The sequence below is a fragment of the Daphnia carinata genome, chromosome 6, assembly GCF_022539665.2.
Source record: "Daphnia carinata strain CSIRO-1 chromosome 6, CSIRO_AGI_Dcar_HiC_V3, whole genome shotgun sequence".
Taxonomy (NCBI): domain Eukaryota; kingdom Metazoa; phylum Arthropoda; class Branchiopoda; order Diplostraca; family Daphniidae; genus Daphnia; species Daphnia carinata.
Window position 1 is genome coordinate 1,654,216 of NC_081336.1, and position 26,532 is coordinate 1,680,747.

The window sequence follows — 26,532 nt, forward strand, 5'->3', positions numbered from 1 at the left end:
TGAGCAGCAGACATTCGCCCCATTTTAACCCGTTGGCGAACTCTGTGACATGTAGCAACATCGATCATCTACGTCCTTTTGATGAGCAACACACAATAATTCGTATTATTTACTAAACCTAGTGCCACACTGTCTAACCTTCCGTGTGTCCAAATCAATACACGTGGCGCGTTTCGCGTGCATGCAGCATATCAAGTTGTACAGATGACTCTGGAAATCTAGTATATCTCGTATGACAGCGAAACCGTTAATCATGCCAATCTTATTTGCTATATTCGGTGGTGGTATACAAGATGCATGCAACGACACTGAGGCAACAAAAGTCTTATCCAGAACCATCAATAGTATATTGGAAAAGAATCTATCGTATTTCTGTTGGGTCCACATGATCATCAATATTATATACGTACCATAAACATGTCCATCTACGTCTATCTTACGTTGTCCCATACAATCCGGAAAGCGTGCTCTATATGGAATCAACTTCAAGCTATCGCACAACTTGTCTATACTTCTATGTATAGGTAAGACATTGATTTTTTTCACTATATGTATATATGTACACATTTTATACAAAGAAGGCCTATAAAACAAAATCAAATCGAGCGAATGGCACGTTATAGAAAGGCCCTCCTTCCGGCTGTATATATACAGACGAGGAAAATATTGATTCCGCATCATCATCATCATTCGCATGGCTGATGAAACACGTAGCAGACGGACGAGGGTTACACACACACACACACACATATGAGAGTTTGGTCGAATCGTCAACGGTTACACCCTACACACACACACACACACACACACTTATATGAAGTTTCTTGTTCTTCTACTGTATAAGTTTTGCCCTTTCGGGCATTACTTCTGCATTTTGATTCCCCTCCCCTTACTGTATATGCATTTACGATGATGACACACAAAATAAAGGCTAGGGCAAGCGCTGCTTTATAGACCCTGAGAGAAGTATGAAAAGGGATCGGTTGTCCTGGACACGTCCTAACATTTTGGCTACACACATCAGTTGGCTGGACAAGTCATCCGGAGAAAGTTTCTCTCTCTCCTGTCTCTCTCTGTTGTTTTACAGTTTGTTGGGTTTTTAAAAATTGAGAGAGAGAGAGAGAGAAACCTTTCGTTCGTCTGTGTGTGCAGTTCACAACGGCTCGAAAAATCACGTGATGTTGCCGGGAATTGGGCAAAAAGCGATCAAGGTAAAAATCTTTAAATGTCAAACAAATTACAGTTCGTTTTTTTAGATCTACATAAAATGTGTTTAAGCTGTAAAGTGTAAAGAGAGCCACGTCTGCATTATTGATCGCGATATGTCGTAGACTGTTGTGCAAAAAAAAAAAAAAAAATGCCTCGATTCTTTTGGATGATGGGTCTCCTTTTCTTCTTTAGCCTTCCTTTTGATTGTACGCCATAAATATATATATCTATAAAATGAGAGTTGCAGAACGAAGAGGATACACACCCAAAGCGTCAAGTGAATGTGTGTCATAAATCTGATCTGAAACTCGCCAAAAGAGAATGACTCTCTGATAGGAAAGGATATATATATACCGCTGCACACGAAATACTCGACCTATATATCTGCGTGATGGGCTAACAGCAGCGAAGAACTAGTTGGCAGTTACATAAAGAACTGAAAGTCTATATTGTGTGGCAATCAACCGAGCGGACCAATGTTTCGGTTATGGAGCCATTGAGGCGTACGAAAGTCCCCCCCTTTTTAAGGAGAATAGAGTCATCAACAATACACAAATTCAAGTCTTTTAGTTGATGCTGAAAGGAGAATGCAATTGCCGATTAATTTTTTTTTTGCAAGGTTTCAAATATACCTTGATACGAGTGCAACTCAAGAGTCGATTAGAAAATTCTCATCACCGTGATTGTGATGAACGTTTCTCGCGAAAAAGGGGGGGAGGGGGGGGTGGCTGGATCTATCGACCTAATGTTCTTTGACTCTTCCCGCATATCTTTCTCCTGTTTGAAAATATTAAAATTTTCCGTCTGTTCAAAAAAAAATTTTCGTGAAAAGTCCAACTATCGGAAATGTCAAACGCTTCACTTCCACGACGGAGTTCCTCTACCCAAGGGGAACTGTTATTCGTCAACTTCCGGGAACTTGAACTCAATATCGTCCCAAGCAGACTACGACTTGCATCGATTCCGTCCGCCTCAGCTAGTCGCTTCCAGGTAAAAACATGTGCCCCCTTTTTTTAAATGGAGAAAAATTTAAAATATTTAACCAAGTAGAAATAAATCAATTTTTACCGTTTGGATCGTCCTCTTCTTTTTCTAATAATCCGAGTGTAGTCTAACGGAAAATGATACACATACAAGCTGTCTCTACGCGAGATTGAAAAATGTTGGATTATACCTAAAAGGGACACATATGGGCTAGATATAAAAGTATATACGTTTTGAAACTCCCTCTGCTACTGTTCCCATTATTTCTTGTTGTGTATACGTTCGATCAATTTCCTTAACACGTCCGGCTGTCTGCAGAGAGGGTCCTATATATCAATTCTACCCCCCCCCCCCCCACTTCTTTTTTTTTTGGGAAGTTTCCTTTTGTTCCGATACCTAAAAAACGTACGTATTTACATTATAGAAAGGCAATATTTATAGTTGTTGTGATGTTGAGACGGGGGGAAGTAGGGAACTAACTATTTAGTTTTTTAACATTCAAAAGATCGGCGGTTCATTTCGAACGAGATTCGAAACATATGGATCGTGAACTAGCCGGTTTGTCACCGCCCATCTATCCGCCCTACAAAGCGGATTCGAGCCGACCTTTCGTGCCGAAGAGCGTCCTCTATGACCGACTGGTAAGCAAAACTCTTTGGCATCATTGGGCTGTTATAATTACTATGCAAATGGAAGATGGGGCCACGCACACGCAAAAAACCTCATTTGCAATTCAAAATTTCTGTGTCTCCCCCATCCTGTTTTTTTTTTGTATACAGACACTGCGCTTCGATGGATTCTACGTCGAGGATTCAGTAGCCTGGGGCTATTCCTGCAGGACCGTCCACCCGGTCAAGTTGTGCTACTACCTCGAAGACGACACCATCTCCGTTCACGAGCCTGTCACTCCGGTTCGATTACTAAAAAAAAAAAAAAAAAAAGGAGGGAAAGCTTATAACAAAATTAGCATAATCACGTTTTGCATAAGCTATAAATGTATAATAAAACCTATACCTTTTTTTTTGTGTGTGCGGGGATTTTTTGCACTGCAAAAATTCAATCGACTTGTTCCACCTACAAAACACGAAATCTGTTCTGTTCTTCACGCTGATTTTCTTTCGTTCAAGAATTCCGGGCGTCCGCAAGGGAAACTCGTCTGCCGTCACAAGGTTCAAAAGTCCGGTCACGAAGAGGAAAACCCACAATTCTGGCACTGGAAGGATTTGAATGTGGCATCCGACGTCGATATTTTTGGACGTCGATTCCGACTGACTAACTGCAACCAATGGACAAGAGTACGACCGAGAATTTAACTACAAAAAAGAAAAATTTGCATATTGAAAATGTTACATGAAAAAAAAAAAAAAAGGAATTCCTTATGAGCGCTGGGATAGAAGTAAACGCTCCGGAAGATGTGCCGGAATCCAATCCGCCTTTGAAAAAGAACGAAGCAGCTTCGAGATCTCGTTCTGCACCGCAACCTCGTTGCCATCCGTTGAAAAAGTTCCTAGAACACGACGGCCAAATTCTCAGGTATAATATATTATGCTGCAATAAAAAAAAAAAAAAAAAAAGAAAGAACGATATTTACCATATAAAAGAGGCATCACTGCGATTTACATAAAACTGCCGCAACATTTCTTCTTTAAAAAGATTTGGTTGCATCTGGGACCGGCGCGCAGAAGAGGGCGTATCGGTGGATGAACGGATGAAACCGTACGTTTTGCGGTACTTCCTGGTCGACGACACGATCCAGATTACTGATGCGGAATTCGAGAGCAATCAGAAACGAGGATTGTACTGTTCGAACCGAGCCCAGGAAGCGGTTCTCTTGCGACGTCAGAGATTACCCAAAGGTACATTGTATGCATTCCTGTTCTCATTACATTTATGAATAATTCAAACATTTTGATTGCTTCGTGTGTCGCATGGCGACGCCACTAACAAGAACGCCTTCTTTTTTTTTTTGAAAACAGAACCACGGCCGGTCATGACTTCACCGGCGGATGCAGCCGATTTAACCTTCTACGACCCGCAGGATTTGATTTTAGGCAATATCATTTCCGTTCACGGAAGAAGGTAATTAAAATCGGGCATCTTTGCGGATATAAAAGAAAATCGGGTATAGGAAAAAAAAGGAGGAAACAAACTGATCGGAATATTTTTTGCGGAAGCCACTCTAGTTTACTAGCTAAAATGGTTCCCAATGGTGTGCGTGCTGCTCATCTATAAGCATTCAAGCTCCCGAAAAAAAAAAAAAGGGAAACTCCTTTTTAGCATTTCCTTTATGGGATATGCTGGGGTGCTTCAAATTGATCACATTTGAATTTCAAATGGCATCATGCGCTACCATTCCAAACATCCGAGTCGATAGTAACGATCGTCGTATAAAAGATAAAGTCGCTATCACACGGAAGGTGAAAAGACTTCTTTTTCACGCGATAGTGAGCACCCATCCTTTTTCCTGCCAAAGTGTCCAGCGAATATATATAAAAACTTCCGGAACTTCTTGAAGATGGGAAAGAATTAAAAAATTTTCTTTTTTTCTCGGGGCAGGTTCGTATTGGTGGAGACGGGAGACGAATTCACGCGTTCTTTCTATCGTAACACTTTGGACGTTGTGGATTTCACTCCTGTAGAACTCGACTAAGAAAAAAATAATAATAAGCTAGACTTTTAATTATTTTGTGTAACATCTTTTTTGTGCATTGATTTTTTGTTACTTTTTGAAGTTTTGTTTACCGTGCGTGAGCAAAAACACATGGCAATGTCGTGTTCAACTTGCATAATGGTTCCGCAAACGCGCTCTATGGGGAAGAAAAGGAATCAATGTTTGACATTTGAATTATTGACACACTCATACATAATAAATGGAAGCCATCAATAACAGTGAAAGCCACATCAAGAAATGCTGAAGGAGAACGTTGAAATTGAGAAGAGGGTGGTAAACAATCAAACAATTGGCAGAGTGTAATAAGAATACAGATAGTTTTGGTTCAAACATGTGGGATATTCTTATTGAGAGTTGTGTAGGCCGATCGACTGGCGAAATAAACACTTTTTTTGTGGATCCAATGTCGGCCGTACTTAATAACCAAAACTAATCTGACAACAAACGGGATTTGGGCAAGAGTTCATCAAGAAACCAAAATTTGAAGGGGGAAGGTTGAAACTAATGTAAAGCAAAATCAGGAAGCATATATCACAGAAGTTAACCAATAATATATAATAATATATGTAGATGAGGAATTAGAAATAGATAAAGAGTATGTAAGTAGAGAAAGAGAGACAACTTAAGAAAAATTGGGCCTTCAACAAAGGGGCAAAAACAAAGATTCGTTTGATGGGTTTCTTCAAAAATGGGGACAGCGATGAGAAGAGTGACTAGGAGCCAAAAAAGAACAAGAAATGGAATTCAATTAAGCTTGGGAGGTGGAAAAAAACTACTCCAATTTAAGATCATCATTTTGCCATTTACAACATCCAACAATTTTTCCTGTTTTCTTCTTAAATATTACATCTTTAGGGGAAAACTTTGTTACTGTTTGAAACGTGAATTTGTGCGTCACTGGACATAAATGACGTGTTTGCCACTGGTCGATGAGTTTAGTGTCGTCAGGGGAAATTTCACTAAAGTTAGAAGTTGTGGCAGTTTTGATTTGAACTTGATTCGGTTTTACAACGTTAGTCACGTTCGTTTAAGATGTGAACGAAACTAGCTGGGAACACACCACGCCTTTTTGGGTCACTTTCCACGTAGCCTTCCATCCAATTCTCATCTTCCGTCTTCTCGATCATCACCACGAGGATTTCGCCCTCTCGGAACGATACCTCATCGTCGTTGTCCGCTTCGCAGTCGTACAACGCACGACAACGTCGACCTAATGGAAAACAAGAGAGACTTTCAATATAAAATCGTCTGCAGATGGCGCCAAAAAGTGTACCTCTGGCGGGCGGTAATGGTTTGTCATTAAATTCTCCGTCAGATGGCGCTGACGAAAGGCTTTCAGTTGACCGTCCATTTCGACTGAGTGGCTTTGATGAATTCACCACCGTACTGACATTGGCAGGCGTAGGCGGTGGTGGACCTCGAGGTCGATTAGAGCTGGTTGTACTGGCCAAACTGGTGGCAGAGCCATGCAATTTCCTTAGTTGTGGCAGTTCTCCTTTAGGCAGTACAAGTTTAGCTCCCGCTGTCATTTCACAACAAACGAATTAAAAAAATTTGAAATTTACGATTTAAAACCAATTAATCATACGAAGGTGAGCTGCTGAATGATGGAACGTTCTTTGTTTGGTCGAGTCAAGGTAATCAGCTACCAACGATTTCCTCGAGTGCGAATGCGACTCGCTCGGCGGTTTCATCCGTTGTGTTGGATACGAGACGCCATAGTCGGACGCGTTCCGACTGTGCGTATTTTGCGATGAAGCTCTGGTGAATGAGGACGTGGTCGTCGGAGGTGGCAGAGGAGCCGCCCTCTTTTTCAAACTGCCAACATTAGCGGCTGTAACGGCCGCAGCAGCTGAGGCTGTTGTTGTTGTAGACGCATTATTATTCTTTTTACCCGTCTGCACTGAAAGATTGCTGGTCGATCCTGCCATGTGAGCCGCGGCCGTATTGACAGACGATCCTGCTCCGGCTGTCGTCACTGGCTGAGGGAAAAACGAAGCGTTGCGATTGGCTGAATGATTGCCTCCCCCTCCACTGTTGGGACTGGAGCCGGAACGCAAACTGTCTGATGTTGAGGAACGTGAACGTAATTGAATTGGTGATTCCCGTCCAGCAAAACTGGGCGGACGGGAACGAACACGACGATCTGGAGTTGGAATTCCATTCTGTCGAACAAGGAAATCATTTTTTAAACTATTTAAAAGTCTATTGAATTGGTTGAAAATATTTACGCATGTCGTCGTATTTTCGATGACTGTCATGTCCTCGTCGGACAAGTCGATGGATCCGGCTTCATCCTGTGATAAATTCCAATCGATGCTGACATTCTCCAGCTGAGATTTGCGGTTTTGCGTCGATTGCCGGATCTAATTAAAAAAACAAAATAAATGATTTGACTTTCTTTTCATGTCTAATTTTAAATGAATGGGTACCAGGTCCTCGCAAGCCGTAGATCCATATTCTTTAGCCAAATCAATGGCCGTCTTTTTGTCTTTGGTCTCGGCCGCCACATTAGCCCCAGAGCGCAATAGCAATTTCAGACACTCTGGCTGATTGTAGAGGGCGCAGTAATGGACGGCCGTGTGTCCGTCGACCGTCGTTGCGTCAAGATTGCTGGCATTTTCCACCAAAAAATCTACAATGTGAAGGGAATGGCCTCGTTCACGTCGGATGGCCATGTGCAAGGCCGTTTCTCCCGCGTTCTAAACCAGAAACCGACAAAATCATTTCAACGTTTTCGAGCTTCAAAATGATTTTTTGATTTTGATTAGTCTGAAGAAATAAATGAATTACGCTGTCAATGAAGGGCTTTGAAAAATCGGCCCCTTCGACATAGGCTTGCAAGAGTTGATGAATGTCTTTATTGTTGAGTGCGTGTTCGACGTCACTGTGCAAATCGCGTATGTCCGTACTCGTCTTGATGGCAAACTTCTTTTCAATGTACTTGGCCCGAATAAATTCACTGCGCTCCTCCCTAAAATAAATTGAAATTAGGAATGAAAATATTCTAAAACGGAGGGCGTATTTACATGGTACTGTGGAGGTTCGGCTTGGAAATATGCAACGTAGCCTCCATAATCTCGTTGAAACTGTGGTTGGACATGTGCCGGGCGATGAGCAGCTGCGATGTCGGCACGTGGTCCAGCTGTCAGTTCATTAACGAAAATAGTTTTAATCATTTTAGAGAGTGAAAAAAAAAAAAAAAAGAGGCACAGCAAAAATATGTTGATGAACCGAGTTTTCTCACCAATAACGACTGGATGCGGGACACATGAACGCCCATTTCACGATGCACGCCCGAACATTCGATGCAGATGATCACGCCAAAGTTGGTCGACAACCATGTCGCATCTTCAACCAAAAAGAAGAAGAATAAAAAAATATTAGAGAACTGTACAGCTCATTAACAAAAAGAAAAACGTCCGTTAGAATAGCAAAAACACTGCCAGCTTGTATAAACGACACATTATATCCAGAGGGGATCATTTCTTTTCCTTTAGCTCGGCCATAAGAATACAAACAAATGGCTAGCGGGGCTGGACAAGCTAAAACCATCATCATCGTTGCACGAAGAATTTCTCTCTTCTTATTGTTTCAAAAAGGAAAAGAAAACGAGGGGTCATCATCATCGAGATATGATTGACATACCGTTTTGAGAGCAACAGTCGGCGCAGCGATCGTTGCCCGGCAGTCGCAAAATGTATCGGATGATGGCCTGCTGCAGTTCGAGGAAGCCTTGATTGACTTTAGGACCGTGACGGCCATTATCGTCAAAGGCCTTCATGAGGGCTCCTTCTTTGCTGTTGACCAGCACCGAAATCCAGGCCGTCATTTCATCCTCCTCCTCCGTTTGGAAATGGTACGTCCGATTGTCTGTTATCCACAAAAAAGAAGAAATTTGTGAAACGAGTTATTTTTTTTTTTTTTTTTTTAAAGGGGAATAATTAACCCGGTTAAACTGCTCCCACCCGTTATCAACGGTGCGTGCGCATCAACAACCGGATCACGCGCCCTTATTTTTTCGGTTTTTAAAAAAATGTTGGGATTACAATAAAAAAAAAAGGAACGAAGGGAGAGACATTATACGAGGAAAATTGCTGTCGTGTATGTGGCCAATTGCCGCAAGGCCATTGCGTCTGTTGTGCGTGTGGAAAACAAAAGACGAATGAAAATAAAAGAGCTGCTTTTGTTGAAAGTGCGCGGATGGCCGCGTGTAGTAACCTTGCGGCAAACGGGAAAAGAATAAAGGTCTGGAGCATGAAAAAGAAACAAGAACCCCTTTCTTCCCTCCCTCCTCCCTCCCCGCATTCATTTATAGAAGAACCATGTTGTGAGCCGTTTCGTTTAGCTCAGTTCGTGACTCACTAAAGCCAATGAGAAATGATGGCATCCATCACCATTAGCATATCACACGGGGGGGATTGCAAGATGGAAAATAAAATTGCAATTGCTCTTACAAGAGATGAGATCGAAGCATCGCCGGTCTTCGCCACTTGGCACGGGCTTGATCTGACAGGTGAGCAGGTTGACTCGCGTAGGCGGTTTCGTCTCGTCTGCGTGATAGATGGATAGGAAGCCATCGGCCCGCACTTCGCACCGCCGCTTCTGCCACACCTTGCGAACTTTGCCTTCCGATTTCTTCAGCAAGAAACCCGTTCGGCTCGAACCGTGCTGTTTGTTGCCCTGCAGCTGGTGACGAGAGTAGCCACCGCTGCCGTTGTTGCTGCCGTTGTTCACGGCGTTACCGCCGACACCGGCTCCGCTAGCCGTCGCTCCGTTACCACCACCGACGCCTACGGCGTGGCTAGGCGCAACTGTTGGCTGCTGTTGTTGTTGCTGCATAAAGAGAAGAAACAAGCCGCATTTATCAAAAAACCGTGTGGCTCATTTTTTGAGGGTGTGTGGGTTGGAGATAAAGAAACGGACACGTTAGACACAACACGGCTAATAAATTGTTCAGCTAAATGCATTTGACGGGCTTTCCATTGTTTTCACGGTGATGAGAAGATTTTTTAAAAAAATAATAATAAATTTCTCAGTGAGGGACGCCGGCGAGCCAGTGAGAAAACCGCATTGATTACGTAAGTTATCGATGCGTTATCACCGGTCAACACTGACCTCTTTATCGAAAACGTGAGAACTTTTGAGCAATTGACGGAGATCGGCCAGTTGTTTGCGTTCCTCGTCCTGTTTTTGTCGGATCCTCTGCAATCCTTGCGACAGATCCGCAATGTAGGAGCCGAAATGTTCGATTGTCTTCAGACCATCCTGGAAATAACTGCGCAAAAAACAAAAAGGAGAGAAATAATCAATCAAACGGATCAGTGGAGCGGACAGATTGCACGACGCGGGAACGGCCGTTCGTGAGAAAAGAAAATTCGTGAAAACGCTTCATTGGTTTCTTTGTTGTTGTTTTCAAAGCTGTATACAAGTCACATTAACGGGCGATGATCTCGTAATTGAATCAGCTACTTCCATTCGCAAATTATTTTTAAAAAAAATAAAAAATAATATTTACTTGTGCTGGGCATGGTAGTACTCGAGGAGATGTTGCAACAGCTCCACACCTTTCTTTGTCTTGATTTCGTTGACTTTCAGCAGATACTGGAAAAAGAAAATAATAAAAAGAAAAGACAATTATTTCTTTTAGTTTCACTCATCTTTTACGACACTTTCAAGGTCTTCCACTTATTTCAGAGACACTTCCCGGCTGTTCATTATTTTTCTTTTCTAGGACAAGTCAACAAAGAGGAAACGTGTGCTTTCAAGAGTGACTAACTGGAACAGGATTTCTTTTTTCTTTTCAAAAAACAAGTGACATTCTTGAAAGAAAAAAAAAGAGAAATGATCATCTTTTTACCTCGCACATTTGCAGTTGGAACATTTTCCGTTCGGGATCGAGCTCTTCGGCGACTTCTGCAGCCGTGATCTCGGACCGAATAAAGCCGGCCTCTTTTGCCTGGGCTTTCTTCTCCTTTTCCAGCTTGCCGTACTTGGTATCGTAGTCTTTGCACGCCCGGTCAAACGGACGTTTCAAATCACCTCGGGCGCCTCTCAAGTCTCCTTTGAGCAGGCTGTCCAGCGGGAACTGCACGATATTAGCACAGTTTTGCATCTGCGTTTGAAAGAAAAAAAAAATGTTTTGTTGACATCTTTTGCGTGAAGTTTTAATGTAAATTATACATACCAGCGTGCGGAGTAGGGCAGAAAGTTCTTTAGTGACGACGGCAAATTTAATAAAGGCGGCTCCGATTTCCGTTTCTTGGTCTTTGCTGAGAGCCGTCGTTCCGAGGCGTTCCAGGGCCCGTGAAAGGTAGTTCTCGTTATCCGTGTGCGCTGTGTAACAAAGTTAAAAAACATATTTTTAAAGAACTCGTTCTAGTCTAATCTAGTTTCATCATTTTTAACGTCTTCCGAACGAATGAATTGCCAACGATGTCGTAAAAAAAAACAGGAAAGGAGCGTGCGAACCAGTTTTTCTCGTCCTACACTTCCATTCATCCCTAATCAATGTTACCTCCTTCTTATCGACTTTACGATTATTATTTATCTCAAACATTTTCTCCTTAATTTTTACTACCCCCATTGCTGGGCGCAAACGCTAATGAGCAAACCGCAGAGCAAGAAAACACACACACACACAAGACAATTTCACGTTTTGTCTGCGCAATCTCACCGTCTTTGTTCCTATTCTGAAAATAAAACGTGAAAGGTTAACGCCGTGGCGTGTTTCTTCTTTTTAATGCTCATTATATCGGATCATGAGGCCTCTTATTCTTGAGCCACGGCTTGGTCCCGTTACACAAGCTATTGGTCTCTCTAATTCTCGGAATTAGAAAATTCTAACACCAAAAAAGAGAAGACATCAACAGCAATTCCCCCTCTCTCCCCAAAATTGGATTTGTTACAAGAAAAACTAGAATGGAAGGCTCCGTTTTTTGTTTGGGAAATAAATCCTCTACTTGGTATACAAAGCATGCGTGCAATCTCCAAAAAATAAATAAATAAAAGGAATTTTCCTTCTTACCGTTGCCACTGGCGTGCATTGCTTTGACAGCTTTCTTCAACTTGGTAAGTCCTTCGCGGTCCACATCCAGGATCTGATAAGCAAAAAAAAACAGAAAAGAATTATACATCGACGTAACATTACGAAATTCCTTACAGTCTACGGTGCACAACAGAATCAAGACTTTTTTCTTATAGTAAACATTCCCCCCTCCATTCGTTGGCATCTTCTTTGAAATCCATCATATTGCCAAGTTTCGTTGGCTATATCACATTCCTACTTCTCTCTCTCTGTGGATGACAAACTCTATCGATGACTTGGCAATGCCCCAAATATCAAAATGGTAAACCATCTGGTTATAAGGCGTACTAGATTTTTATCTGAATTTCTTTTCTTTAACTATATGTAAAAAAAAAAAAACATGATGTAATATGGACTGTGAATGGAATGCTGTGAAGCAAGCAAATAATAATAAAGGGACTTTTATTGATGGGGTCGTTGACGGGCTCCCAAACTTGGTGTTATAGGCGTTCACGAACAGCTCATTATAACTCAATTACGACTGAAATGATAGGCTCAGTCAAAGAGGGATAGCAATTTTTTAAAAAAGAAGAGCAGGAGGAAAAAATTGAATTGAAAATGAATCGGTTTGAATTCGAAGCAGCACGACCTTTACGAGGTTCTTTCCGCAATTACACGAGGCATCTCTCACGCAATAACTACCATATGTGTTTTTTTTTGGTTTATATTCTCTTTGTGTTGTTCCGAGTAAAAAATGTGGAAAACTGATCTCTTCGTAGGGTAAAATAAAAAATACGAAATCTTTCAGCTGTAGAGAACGAGGACAATTGTTACGTGATCCTTTTAGAAGAAGAAGAAAAAAATCAGAGAAAAGGCATCGATTTCAATGACGTAATGAGTCCCCCTCTTTTTTTTTGTCCTGCCCTCAACAGTACGTTGACTTTGATTCATTTCGAAATGCCAAGGGAGACGAGCAGGTATACAACAACAAAAAGTAGAGAGCGGAAGCAAAGTCCCCTCTTCAACTTCCGCCGATTAGTTTCGCTGTAAGCCCTCCCCTCTCCAAGACAGGGAAAAAAAACATCTAACCGTCTTTCACTGTCACAAAAAAAAAAAAATCTTTTTTTGTGAGGGGAGACATGTCATCCCTACCATCAGGGAGGTAAAATTCCATAAAAGAATCTCATAGGATGGAAACGCCCTTTTTTTCTCTTCTCTAAAAAAAAAAGAAGTTTAACTCGTATTATGATCATCATTGAGGAAGTGACAGTCGCTTATAAAGATGCTACCTGACATTGTCAACTTGTCGTGTTAACACCGGCAAAAAAACTTACAGGAAACGGAAGTTGTTCAAATTCTTATTAAAATCAAGTCGCAAAATTCTACCCCCAGTGGAGAAAATTATTAACTATTGTTTTTTACACACACAAACAGAAAAAAAGGGGGAGGATAAGCTCGTTGAAATACCCATGGATCCGATTTCCTTTGCTTGCTCCATTTCCTAGTCGGATAAATAAAAAACCCAGACTACCCCGGACTTTGGGTGTGTACGTAAATAGTTACACGAAAGGTTCCGGTTGCTACCTAACAGATTGACGCCAGTTCTGCCAACCGCCAAATCCCAATTGGATAAAGGTCACACGTTAGACAAGACAGATGTATAAAAAAAAAAAAAGGAGAACAAAATTGCCGGAAATAAGGTTACGAAGCGTCCGTGATCCAATCAAAGCCAATAAAATGTGGAAAAAAATATATAAGGTAGGGATTGAGCGTAACCATAACAATAAAAACCAATACGTAAGCCACAACTAGAAAGAGAAAGGTTTTTCACCACAGTAATAACCTTGGATCCATTGCGTGATTACTCGTGAATTCGTAGTAAAAACGTGTGTCGAACTGACGAAGGTTTCGGAATGTGACAAATAACTTGATCGACATAGCGGAAGAAAAATACCCCAGTCTTCTTCGTTTCTCCCCCCCCCCCCCCCTTTATTGACGTCATTTCGCATTTCTCTAACATACACGCATAAACATGTGAAACACACCCATTCCACAGTGAGGCTCTGGCAGGGGCCTAGATCGATCGCGTTCCACGAGGAAAAAAAACAACTTGGCCTAACCAGGGAAAGAATATGCGCCCTAACTATACTCTCTTTCTATGACGTAAAGTAATCTATCTTAATCCAGGATCCCATCGTTCCACACAACACACAAAACTACTGTTGTTTACGTTTTCAGCACGTCACATTCGCTTCCATTCTCATTTGGTAACGATTAGAAAATCTGTTTTTAGGGAACTTTGTGAGGGGGGGATTTCTTTTTGTATAGGAAAAAAAAAAATACAAGATAATCACCTCCTCCAGGGCGGCCACTGTTTGTCGGCACTGCGACATGCGCGAAACGAACGTCGAAGCTGTGGGCGAGTCGACATCTTCGCGGCTTTCTTCGACAAATTCCGAAACGCTGATTAATCCTGGCATGGCGGATGTTTGTTGTTTCTCGAAAAACATACAACCTCAAAACACACACAAAAAAGAAACGGTCCCCAACGGAAATGGGAGGCAAAACACACACGAAAAACAAACACAAAATTGATTTCTTTTCTTCTTTTTGGGAGGGAAAAAACACACACACTAAGAAATCGCAGACGACGATTCGTTCTTTTTTTGAAGGACCAAAATGGCCACGATGATGTTGATACTCCCCTACGGTTGATCGCTTTTTTAACACTTTGTAACGTTGTGCTCGAAAACAAGGCTTTTTGTTGAGGTCGTGATGATGTTCGATAATGGTGGGTTTTTTTTTAAGGTTTTTAGGTGGGCAAAGTTTTTTGTTTAGTTATCCATTGGTAACGAGTCCCACCAGTGAGTCAGCAGAGCTGAGCAGACTGACGATCGACGCAGCAGCACGTTTCGACACGGTGTTCATGGCTGAATTGTTTCTTTCTTCTTCCCTCTTTTTTTCTTCTTGTCGAAAATTGAATGGCTCTGATATATTCTCTCGCCTTCTTGGCCGAACAGATGACATGCGAAGTGAGGATTCACTCGATTTCCATTAAACAATTCGTGGAGAAAACAATGTGTTCTTCACGCAATATCACTAGCTTCATCTAATCCACATCAAGAAATAATTTTGCTTGGTCTTAAGCGTAAACGTACGTTCACTCAACACGTTTGACGTTTGACTACTGCTCAGTAAAACACACGAAACGCCCTAGTGGCCATGAAAAAACTGTGGGCACGGTTCGTTTAATTGCTGCTAGGGGAAAACGCCATCTCTCCGTGGCATTCAGAAACTCGCCGAGAGTCTTATGAATATTGTAAAAAAAATTCGTCAACACATTTTTTTCCTCGATGGCCAGCGGACTAAATACCACAGAATAACGCACGTAGTTGGTCAAGATATTGTAATAGTCAGTGTATAGAGCTTTGCAGTGGATGTTTGAATGAGTTGAGAACGTTTACTCAAACGTACCCAACACAGGTTTGTGTTAAAAAACAAAACGAGCTCCTGTGCTATCTCGAGGTAAAAACAAAACTCAAATAAACATGGCGTCTGATGCATCCGGCGCCAACAAATCATGGGAATTAACATTGTACGAGCTACAGAGAACACCGCAAGTGGCCATCGAAGACAACACCGAAATCGCCGTTTCCCCCAGAAGCCTTCACAGTGAACTCATGTGTCCGATATGCCTGGATATGCTGAAGCAAACCATGACCACCAAGGAGTGTCTGCACCGATTCTGCTCTGACTGCATCATCACAGCACTACGGTCTGGCAATAAAGAGTGCCCAACTTGCCGCAAGAAACTAGTTTCCAAACGATCACTGAGACCAGACCCCAACTTTGACATGCTCATTTCCAAGATATACCCCAGCAGAGATGAGTATGAAGCACATCAGGAAAGAGTCTTAGCAAACCTGAGCAAGAGTCACTCACAGTCAGCACTACTCAATTCTATTGAAGAAGGAATGAAGATCCAGTCCCAAAACAGAGCCACGAGGATCAGGAAGAATGCTCCAGAAAATGAGCCAAACAATTCCATAACTACCACTCCAAATGTCAGTGCACCTTCTACCCCTACTCCAACTGAATCTGTACCTTCAGCCAAAAAGAAGCCCAAGTTATCAACCAATCTCTCTGAAAACGAATCTACCGGCTCGGGTGCTGAAGGACCGAGTGATCATGGTGCTACAGAAAAACTTTGTGAGGAACAAAGTGGTCCTTCCTGTTCCGGCGGAAAATCATTTAATGAGATCGAATTGGTATTTAAACCGCATCCAGTGGAAATGGGAAACGACAACGATCTGATTAAAGCTCTCAAAGAAAATTCCATCAGATATATCAAAACAACTTCAAACGCTACTGGTAATTTAAAAATTCGTTTCTGTTTTTCCAATGCCGTATGTTGACATCACTGGATAAATGTGTTATATGTATTTTTATTTTTGTTTAGTTGAACATCTAAGCAAATATCTTGCAATGAGATTGACCCTGGATTTGGAATCTGAGATACCGGACTCGCTAACCAACTTTTGCATTTACATCTCTCCGGGTCCGAGCCAATTTGTCGTTCTCAGTGGGATGCAGACGCTGGATGATGTCAATGAAAAATATTGGAAATCCAACCAACCATTAGAGATGTTTTATTCTTGGAAAAAGTCCAGCGTTCAATGAAACTCCATCCGTTCCACGAAACTGGCAAACCGAGTAAGACGGAAGAAGGAAAAGGATGACAAAGTTGAAAATGAAGCGACCAAACTCTCTCAGACCTGGCATAACGAATGCTCGGTCATTTACCTTTGTACAAGTGTTCTCACATACTTTCCCGTGTTGACGTTTAAGTTAAATGTACCGCGATAAATAACAAAAACAAAAAAAAAGTATTGGTTTACCCCGTGAGATCGCGCTCTGATCAAATGAATGAAACTTCAACACCTTTTTTCTCTTCCTATCGTTAGATAGAACATTGACGCTTCAGTTGTCGGCGTTCGATGGCCAACGCCAATCTAACAGGGCCGGTGGAAAAGTGGTAAAACTCTTTAAGACACTCGTGAGAAGTTAAAAGAAAATGACGTACCTTGGGAAACGGAAATGAAAAGCGAGGTTGAGGGAGATGTGTCGCATCGGCTCGTGGGAATGGACAAGACTTACATTTTTGGGTAGATTCGTATTTTAGACCTTACTACATCGAAAATGCATACCGATGGGGTGACACTTTGCGCATACCATTACCATGCCACGAATAGCTTAAAGAACGGCATCATAACCAACTGCACGCTCCATTGCATCCGTCGTATATTGCAGCTCGATCGATTTCTTATTTGAGTGATTTATTATTTTAATAAATTGCCTTGTTGAGACAAGTTGTTTTAATTTCGTCGGTACCGTCAATACCCCTACGCAGCGATATTATGTTCCCAGAGAAATCAAAACATTCTGATTTTGTTTTTCAATCGTGATTCTAAACCCAGAGGCCAGTTTCGTGATAACGGTTATTGCAGGTTAACATAACGTACTTGTCGGCATCCCAGGTAGAAAACGAGAAAGAGATTTGGCAAGAGCGTCACGATCGTAGTACTTCAGTCAGCTGATCGCCAATCGAGTTGTCAAAAATTCTGTGGCGCATGTTATTTACTTCTGCTCTGTCTCGTCAATGTGGCCAATGACGAAATGGATACTCTTCGATTAATTTTGATCGTTGATTTAGTGCACTTTGTGAATGCTACTTTATAATCAGACTACACAGCATATTAACGTAATTTTCTATGGAAATGGGAATGCTCAGCAACTTTTTGCCAAGTACCTGTCTACTCTACACTGCATGGATCTGTGTTTTTTGCCATGTTCATGCAAGACCCTCTGATATTTTAAGCCCAGGTAAAACTTTCTATAGCTATAGCTGAAGCAATAATTTTTATAGTATTACTGGTCCTTTTTTTCAAAACAGATACTCAAAATGAAGACGGAATGCACTTGGGGTTTGGTGTGTGGGTGGCTGCAGCTGCAGGTTTTGTGGTTGTGTCGGTAAGCCTGGCTATTTGTGTTTGCTGCAGAAAACCAAAAGGTTTTGCAGAATTTAGAAGCTCAACTCAGTTGGCAGAGATTTCTTCAGCCCCACCAGCAGAAGTTACTTTATTCCCACCGCCTTCCCTGTTACTGAACCGTGAAGACCTGGAAGTGAGTTTTGAACCACTACCAAGACCTCAGCATCAAGCTGTCAATACATATCGACCCAAGGAGGTTACAGAGTGGATAGGTGAGCTAGGACAGTTTTTGCAGTTAGCGTAAAGATCTTTTAACACCTGTTCATTTCCCCCCACTCTAGAAAATGGCCAAGGTTTGTTTCCCAGGTGTAACATACAGTATTTACGGGAAGTTGGACGTGGTTGGTTTGGACAGGTGAGATTAAAAGCTTGTCTGTAAATCATGTGAAAATAATAATTCCATTTTGTCTAAGGTTGTGGAAGCAGAGGTCAAAGATCTTGTAGCTGATCAAGTAACTTCTCGATGTGTTGTGAAAATTCTACGCCCAGAAGCTTCTGTCTCCCAGCATTCCAAGTTCCTTAAGGACGTACAGCCTTTGCTGAAACTCGATCACCCACATGTGATGAAGCTTTACGGGTGTTGTCTCGAGACTTCTCCTTTCCTCGTTCTCTTGCAACACTGTGCCAATGGAGATCTGAAACAGTTTCTTGCGGCATATAGCCCATCGAAAGGGTAACTTTGAACAAGGGCTTTTTTCTTTTTGCATTATGCAAGTATTGCTGTTACAGGACTCAAGGTGTTCCACCATTGCCAGAGAATGTGCTACTACGCATGGCCTGTGAGGCAGCAGAGGGCTTGTCGCAGTGGCATCAAACTGGATTTTCTCACCCCGATGTGGCTGCAAGGAGTTATATGGTAACGGGCGATATGAGTGTAGTGATAGGAGACTACGGTACGCATACTGTTACGTATCGAGAAGAATATCTTGATACGGGTCATCAGTTGTTGCCCATTCGGTGGTGTGCACCTGAATACTTCGAAACACCCGGTGAAATTGACCAAACTCTAGGTTTGATTCATATAAATTTTGATTCATAACATTTGTCTTGACAATGTTTTTGCACTTTCAGCGGGAAATGTTTGGAGTTTTGGTGTTGTCCTGTGGGAAATTTTATCAATAGGCAGTCGACCTTATGCTGCTCTAACAGACGAGCAGGTGTTGCAACAAGTTGTTCAGGAAAAGCGGACCATCCTGAATCCTCCTAGTTTCACCTATCAACAAAATCAAGCGTTGTATCAGTTGATGCTACATTGTTGGGAGGTTGACGCGCCGTTGCGACCTCGCATGGAAGTTGTCGCTTCCCGTTTGGCTGCTGCGTGCGCCGGTGTAAGCCGTGACGTGGAACTTGACTTGGAGAGGGCTTTTGACTCTCGATGGAACGCAGCTAAGCCTAGCAAGTCAAGTTTGTCGGAGCAAGACGAAGAATCGCCATCGGCTAGTTTAAACAACTTGCACGGCTCGTTGGACAATCTTGAGGAACAAAGCAAAGAAATCCTTTCGCCAGGCACTGACAAAGAATCCGAGAGTGGCTACTCGGCTAAAGGTTTGCTTCTAGAACTCGTTCATCGAGTTCATTATTAAATGCTTCCTTTTGTTTCTCATAGTATCGGCTGCGCTACGGAGTTTAGACGAAGCCTTAGCAGCTGCCGAAGCCACAGACGACGAAGAAGATGATGATGATGATGATATCCTTCCTGAGCCTAGTTTCCAATTTGGCGATCTCCAGGCAGACCAAGCTGAAGCTGAACAAGAAACAGATCAGTCTAGTGACAGTAATGGGAGCCTTTTTTCTTCGCGATCATGGCAGGAGAAAGTGGTACGCGGTGAATTGACCGCCATGGTCCGCGAAAAGTCCCGCAGTGTGCAGGATCTGATGGTCTTGACTGCTGTCGAACCAATGAGCGATATCGAGTTTCTGTCGTTCAATCAGCCTTCGAAACCGGATCAGCAAGAAAATGTTTCACAGCCAATTGCGCCTCAAATATCTGTCACGTCACCATCATTTACTGTTAGATCGCCCATGATGGAATCCGATGTGCCATTGCTGGAATCGAATGATTCAAAGTATTTCGATTTGACTTATTTTACGTTTTTTTAAGCATAAAAATGCTGAAGCATTCTATCTCTAGTAACGGAAAAGATAGCTTGGATACCGGAACTTATATGACACGCAATCGGAATCGATTGACCTCGACACCGCGGGAAGACACTGACTTTGAAGCCATGGAATCGAGGTATTGATTACGATTGATGTAGCGTCAAAAAATCGTTAGCCGACATGCAGTACATTTTGGTGACCATGAAAACTAGTTTCAGAGATCAAACGAAGCCATCCGAGTATGCACCGTTCTCGCCAGAAAGTTTAGATGCCACTGATTTCACTTCGACGGACCAAGGATCAGCTCGTCGACCTCCAGAAAACATGAATGCTTCTACGGTATAACACATAAATTATTCATTCATAGACTAACTTTCAAGGTGTTTAATTGACATTATAGAGCGTGATTCTTGGACCGTCGGACGAGCTGGGTCTTCACGTTTTTCAAGGGGTGACATCGATGATGCAAAATGAAAGCGAAGATCCTTTTGATGAAGGCGCTGCTGCCGTTCCCATAAATGCATTTGCTGTAGAAGATGAAGAGCCTACACCTACTGAAACAGCTCGTCTGGCAGTAAATTTAGAAGCGTGGAAAAACTTTCTAGAGCAGTCCTACCCTCAACATCCCTCCGAAGCTGAACATCATAATGTCGATGTTAGTGATACCCCTCTTCAGCTCAAGGATAGCGGCATCGCCCGACCAAGTTTTAGTACCTCTGTTGATGTACTAGGTAAAAAAAAAGCCGTTTCTGCTATTTTTTATGATGAAGTACAAGATGAAATTTGTTTTTCAGGAAGTACATTAGGAAACGAAGAAAGCGTCAATCGTGAATGGATGGATGATTTGTCGTTGGTTGCACGAATGTGGAATGAAGAGTTGGCTGCTGCTTTGGCGCTAGACAGCAGCGCCGTGCAACAGCCTCATCAACTCAACGCCTCCTTAACGGATACAGATCCAAATCTGGAAGATGGCGTTGCTAATATTTCCAGTTTGTCCAATGATTTGTCATACATATCGCCATCGAAGCGGGAGGATACGTATTTTTCGTATGATAAAATTGATGACGATATTCGTGAACAAGAGGAGAGAGCCGTCCGAAGAAAAGATCTTTCAACGATCAGGGAAGAAAGAGAAAGTGTTAGCTCCAGCGAAATGGGAGCCACACCGAACAATAACGCAGATACAGGTCGCGGATTGCTTTCGCAACTGCAGCTCAAAAATCGAATGCAACGCCATTTAGATGTCTCAGGATCTTCAGACTCGGATGGAAGCGACGATTGTCGTGACGACGATGAAGAAGTTCTTATTGTAGATTTAGAGAACAAGCGAGCCGTCATGATGGAAGGACAAAGCCCAAAATTGAAAGCAGCTATTGCCTCACAGAATTATGAAGAAATATTTGCCGTCCGTCCCACAAATGCTCACAGTATTATGGTATGTTTTACAATGCTTGAAAATCCTCGGGTCCTTTTAATTCTTTGTGGTTTTAACAGGAAAATGGGAAGTCTCCATCTTACAACAGAAAAGACCCACCTAACGGCGCCATACTCGACGAAATTGAAAAAGACAACGATAATGATATCGATGACGAAGACGAAGGAGGAGATCAGGGAGAAGAAGAAGAAGAGGGAGACGATGGCGAGATTGTCAACGATTTTGAAGATGATGATGAAGAAGACGACGAGGAAGGGGACGAAGGTATAGCCGTGAGTAACTTTAGATGGCAAGCGTGCTACCCGGCCAAATTGAATCAATCGTTCTCAATGGAAGTTATTGAGGAGGAATCGGAAAATGAAGACCAGGAGGTAAAACTAGTACTTCACGAAATATTCGCGTACAAGACATAAAGCTTTCTGTTGAAATGTGTAGGATGACGAAGAAGAGGCGTTCGTGCCTTCAATTTGGAGGGCGGATGCAACACCCACCCGTCCAGCTATTAAGACCCCGGAAAAGAGCTTAGGAAATTCACCTCGTGATAATGCCAGCAATGACAAAAAGAACGTTTCCTTTTCTCAGAAAAAGAAAAAAGATGTCTATCAATACCCAGCTGAAGTTGAAGAATTTGTTCCGCCAACACGACGGCAATGGGGAGCCCCGACACCTGTTATTCAACAACCAGAATCAGCTTATGCTGATTTTGCGGATTGGGATTTTGGTAATACGGATGAAGATCGTGAGTCGGTGAACGACAATTCAAAGTAAGAAGCAGCATCCAAAGGAAAGCATTCCTAATAGATATAACCTATCCATTTTGCTTTTACGTTTTGCAGAGATCTCGATGAACTCAAAACATCATCAGTTATTCCACGGCCTCCAAATCCTTTGACCAGTAACATGCTTTATCGCTTGAGTGGTATTGAAAATGAATCGGACGAAGATGAAGACGATAAAGAACAGAACGCTATTCTACCCGAATTCGATGCCCGTCCAAGTGAATCGCTGCTTCTCGGCGATTGGCAATCACCATTCAATACAAGCGAATTTCAGCCTAATCAATTCTTTCCCAATTGGGATGACCCAGTTTCTTTGATCCGAAATGAAGAGTCGGTGGATGTGGTGGCGAGCAATGGCCACGATCATGGTAAAATTCGCCAATGTTTTCATTTACTACTGTCTAATGCTGAAAAAAGTTATCTGTCTTACTTGTTGTATGCAGGAAACGAAGAACCGAAAGTTGTCGGCACCTTGCGCCATACTCTGGATTCAGGAAGGTTACGCCTGGATCTATCCCCATCAACCCGGTTTGAAGATAGCGATGCGTGACTGGCCGGTTCTCCTCAGGATTCTGGCACTCCTGTATATAAAGATCCAATCTTATTCTTTTATCCCTAGGTGTCATCGTAATTTACTCCTTTAAAAAAGTCTTGATGCTCATAAAATGTGTTTGTCCTGTGGCGTGTTTAAGTGTGAGCCAATTTAAAATTACAGGGCAGGATGAAATGGCTTTCAAGTGATTATCCCTCCCTTTCTGTAGGATTTCATCCGTCCAGTGTTAAATCCCCTATTATCCTATCTTAGATCCCCTTTCCTATTTCCCGGAACAAGTGAACAGGAACATATATTCAAGCTGAACTTTTCGTGTACTGTATAAATAAAATTAATCTTGTCGGAAGAACTGATATTAAACCTATCATAATTTATTCTCCTTCCCATGATTATGTGCATTTGATTTCCTAACTTTGTAATACATTATGATCTGAACCTTAAGTCAAGTTCGTAACTTGAAATGGAGGGAGAAAAGGAGGTCAAAATAGCGTCAAATTGAAATCGTTTAACAATAACTACCCAAACCTTTAGATTAAACCTAAGTCTGGAATGGCATACGCTACCTCACTAATAGAGGAAATGAATTGAATCGTGAGTAGTCATTGAAATAGTGGAAAACTGGATAATAGATTCACTGAAAGATCAATAGATTACTAAATGTGATGAAGTCTTGTATTAACACATTTCAATTGCATCTGAAACTGTCTATTTTTGGCGCCCATATGCAAATTGCACCTTTCAACCTTGTTGCCGCTGCAAATTTTACTACAAAAACATTATAAAAACTATTAACTTTCAAAATAGAATTTAAAATGAATAAGAAAAATAGTTTTTAAAATTCGAAAATCTTAATTTGTAGTTCAAATATATTTTGATCTGATAATTTAATTTTACATAGACGAGCTGTCAATGCTGTTTCATCCGGCAACTGTTCTCTTGCTTCCTTACTTTACATTCTCCTCTCTCATTCTCTTCAGCAGCCCGAAGTAGCACGCTTGGAGTGGACGGCTTTATTGCTGAATATCGGAGACATCTCACATCTTGGAGAAAATGAACAGCGAATCGTTGAAACTTCGCGGTACCCTCCGCGGTCACAATGGCTGGGTCACCCAAATTGCCACCAACCCGAAATTCCCCGACATGATCTTGTCGGCCTCCCGAGGTAAGAGCCATTTTCCATTTAGCGTATGTGTACATTGTTACTGTGATGAAAAACTCGTGCTACTAAACCCAGCTCGATGATAGCAATATGATATCAAATGTTTTTAACTGAAGTTTGCTAATGTATCCGAAAATGGTGATATTTTTACGTGTTATACTCATGTCATGCTTTTCCGTTACTTCAGACAAGACTTTGATTGTCTGGAAGCTCACCCGCGAGGAGAACAACTTCGGTGTTCCCCAGAAACGTCTGTACGGCCACTCTCACTTCGTCTCTGACGTTGTTCTTTCTTCCGATGGACACTTTGCCCTCTCTGGATCCTGGGACAAGACCCTTCGTCTGTGGGATCTCTCCGCTGGAAAGTCTACCCGACGATTCGAAGATCACACCAAGGTGCAATTGCAAGCTTTTTTTTTTGAAAATTTTTTTTATTTTGAATGAAGAGGAATTTAGTCACAACTGGGTAAGCGAAAATCTAATTTACTCTTCACGTCAATAATGATGAACCACAACAGATAGGGACATATGAATCATAAGGATTTGAACATCTGTTACTGAATATTATCACATGATTAGAGAAAATTACTTGGTGATTGAGGAGGCTCATAGATAATTCAATTTGCAGGATGTCCTCAGTGTTGCCTTCTCGGCCGACAACCGTCAGATTGTTTCTGGTAGCCGAGACAAGACCATCAAGCTGTGGAACACTCTTGCCCAGTGCAAGTACACCATTCAGGTAATGTAACGGTAATAGTAATTAATTTTGATTTTGGTAGCAACTTGTTCCTTATTAACAGGAGGAGGGACACACTGACTGGGTTTCCTGCGTCAGATTCTCCCCCAACAACAACAACCCAGTCATCGTCTCCTGCGGCTGGGACCGCATGGTTAAGGTCTGGAATTTGGCCAATTGCCGTCTGAAGAAGAACCACGATGACCATACCGGCTACCTGAACACCGTTACCGTTTCTCCCGACGGTTCCCTCTGCGCCTCTGGTGGCAAGGTATTATCAGTTCAGTAGGCGCTTAGTTTTTCAATTGTTACATGTTATGTGTTGTAGGACTGCAAAGCAATGCTATGGGACTTAAATGACGACAAGAGGTTGTACACACTCGACCACACTGACATTGTCAACGCTCTGTGCTTCTCCCCGAACCGTTACTGGCTATGCGCCGCCACTGGTCCTTCAATCAAGATCTGGGATCTTGAGGGCAAAACCATGGTCGATGAGCTCAAGAATGAAGTCATTTCGCAGAATACACAGAACAGCAAGGCTGATCCCCCTCAGTGCTTGTCGATGGCTTGGTCCGCTGACGGCCAGACCCTCTTCGCTGGATATTCCGACAATGTTATCCGGGTCTGGCAAGTGACTGTCCGTTAAGATGGCCATTCTCCAAATGCTTATCTGTTGAGTGACGTTGAAAATATACGATACTCGACACCTCAATTTGATGTACCTTTAATTGAAATGTATTTTACATTGAACTTTAAATACTATATTTAACCATGATTGTTGTTGATGACTTAGATGTTCCTAGTACAAACATTATTTTTGTTAAAACAGATTGAACTTCACAGCACAGTTTTCTATCGCGTGGGTGGGATAACCTGTCGTCTTCCTACATCAAGCTTTCTCGTCGAAAATTTTTTTTTTTACAAAATGAGTTATCTGGAAGCAGCCACCGAACGAATTGACACGAAAAAAATAATGCATACTTGTGAGTATTGACCAGAAAAATATCGTGGATCTTCATAAATCAGTCTGTTGAAGTGTTAGGAAAAGAAACTTCTAATAGTTAGAAAAATGCACGTTAGAGAGTGCCTTGTACGGTGGAGACGATTGTACACAACAAACACTGGTGATGGACGTCATAACAGTGCCGACAAAATGTTTCTCTTACCCGTATGGGTAAGAGTGACCGTGTAATGATACAGCACTTGTGTTGATCGTAATTAAAATTTTAAAAACTATATAGTAAAAAATGTCAAAGTATTTTCTTCTATTTCTGCAGCTCGAAAAATCTTTTTTTTTTTCGAATGGTATTTCTTTACAATTAATTACATGAAATTAATTTACTTTTTTCTGTATCACGACAAATGTTCGCTTTTTTCCTAATTTGTCTTACAAGATTCTCTTCGGCTACACAATCATGGCAGATGTCTGACAATGGATAGCATTAACAAGCCATTATTTCTTTGTAACTTTTAATTATTAGGAAACATCTATACAATCACACATTTGACACATTTTATTATAACTGATACATTTACATAGTAGACACCGGAAACATACACACACACATGACACCAAACACACTTTCTGTAACTATTGGGTATTGAACCCTAATATTCGGCACAGCTTGCCGATGCTCAATCATTGAGCTATAGTCACATATAATTTCAATCTTCTTTACCTCGAGTCAACGCACGATCATTTTGTATCGTCAATGTTTTCTTCTTGCTATTGTATTTGCCAGTATGATCAGCGATTGTAAAAATATCATAGCTTATTTGTAAAAGGGTCTGGCTACGGTGTCAGAATATTAAAGTTCAAACCCAGC

The 26,532-nt window shown here is 41.9% G+C and overlaps 5 protein-coding genes and 1 long non-coding RNA gene across 8 annotated transcripts; 4 read left to right on the forward strand and 2 right to left on the reverse strand.

The window, feature by feature from the left end:
- Positions 1–586: 586 nt before the first annotated feature.
- LOC130690629 (uncharacterized) lies at positions 587–3,382 on the reverse strand. Its single transcript, XR_009421333.1, has 3 exons — positions 3,208–3,382; positions 2,278–3,113; positions 587–2,216 (listed from the first exon to the last, which is right to left on the reverse strand). It is a non-coding gene; the product is annotated as an uncharacterized LOC130690629 (long non-coding RNA).
- Positions 982–4,932, forward strand: LOC130690556 (EF-hand domain-containing protein 1-like). Its single transcript, XM_057513574.2, has 9 exons — positions 982–1,211; positions 2,042–2,199; positions 2,699–2,834; positions 2,973–3,104; positions 3,321–3,488; positions 3,563–3,726; positions 3,847–4,049; positions 4,170–4,272; positions 4,750–4,932. The coding sequence occupies exons 1-9, from the start codon at positions 1,179–1,181 to the stop codon at positions 4,841–4,843; spliced, it is 1,191 nt and encodes a 396-aa protein (XP_057369557.1). The 5' UTR covers positions 982–1,178; the 3' UTR covers positions 4,844–4,932.
- An 87-nt stretch (positions 4,933–5,019) lies between these two features.
- LOC130690520 (arfGAP with SH3 domain, ANK repeat and PH domain-containing protein-like) lies at positions 5,020–15,083 on the reverse strand. The gene is made up of 16 exons (XM_057513520.2): positions 14,246–15,083; positions 11,892–11,964; positions 11,052–11,200; positions 10,725–10,979; positions 10,383–10,468; positions 9,983–10,142; positions 9,322–9,700; positions 8,513–8,737; positions 8,112–8,215; positions 7,894–8,009; positions 7,658–7,838; positions 7,297–7,566; positions 7,096–7,230; positions 6,453–7,029; positions 6,138–6,386; positions 5,020–6,074 (listed from the first exon to the last, which is right to left on the reverse strand). The coding sequence occupies exons 1-16, from the start codon at positions 14,399–14,401 to the stop codon at positions 5,878–5,880; spliced, it is 3,312 nt and encodes a 1,103-aa protein (XP_057369503.1). The 5' UTR covers positions 14,402–15,083; the 3' UTR covers positions 5,020–5,877.
- Positions 15,084–15,228: 145 nt separating this feature from the next.
- On the forward strand, positions 15,229–17,260 carry LOC130690563 (E3 ubiquitin-protein ligase RING2-like). Its single transcript, XM_057513585.2, has 2 exons — positions 15,229–16,262; positions 16,351–17,260. Exons 1-2 carry the CDS (start codon positions 15,440–15,442, stop codon positions 16,569–16,571), a joined length of 1,044 nt encoding a protein of 347 aa, XP_057369568.1. The 5' UTR covers positions 15,229–15,439; the 3' UTR covers positions 16,572–17,260.
- A 172-nt stretch (positions 17,261–17,432) lies between these two features.
- On the forward strand, positions 17,433–23,249 carry LOC130690519 (uncharacterized). Of its 2 annotated transcripts, XM_059495823.1 has the most exons (15): positions 17,438–17,774; positions 17,845–18,153; positions 18,223–18,296; positions 18,355–18,614; positions 18,671–18,951; positions 19,013–19,486; positions 19,548–20,007; positions 20,073–20,177; positions 20,254–20,380; positions 20,442–20,772; positions 20,836–21,476; positions 21,536–21,847; positions 21,912–22,240; positions 22,313–22,623; positions 22,699–23,249. In XM_059495823.1, exons 1-15 carry the CDS (start codon positions 17,663–17,665, stop codon positions 22,803–22,805), a joined length of 4,233 nt encoding a protein of 1,410 aa, XP_059351806.1. In that variant the 5' UTR covers positions 17,438–17,662; the 3' UTR covers positions 22,806–23,249. The 2 variants fall into 2 exon arrangements, with proteins under 2 accessions (XP_057369502.1, XP_059351806.1); XM_057513519.2 differs by having other exon boundaries at positions 17,433–17,774; positions 22,313–23,249.
- Positions 23,250–23,759: 510 nt separating this feature from the next.
- On the forward strand, positions 23,760–25,418 carry LOC130690567 (small ribosomal subunit protein RACK1-like). 2 transcript variants are annotated; one of them, XM_057513593.2, is made up of 5 exons: positions 23,760–23,970; positions 24,155–24,363; positions 24,596–24,706; positions 24,768–24,974; positions 25,032–25,418. In XM_057513593.2, the coding sequence occupies exons 1-5, from the start codon at positions 23,859–23,861 to the stop codon at positions 25,350–25,352; spliced, it is 960 nt and encodes a 319-aa protein (XP_057369576.1). In that variant the 5' UTR covers positions 23,760–23,858; the 3' UTR covers positions 25,353–25,418. The 2 variants fall into 2 exon arrangements, with proteins under 2 accessions (XP_057369576.1, XP_059351551.1); XM_059495568.1 differs by having other exon boundaries at positions 23,809–23,970; positions 24,155–24,433.
- The last annotated feature ends 1,114 nt before the right edge of the window (positions 25,419–26,532 follow it).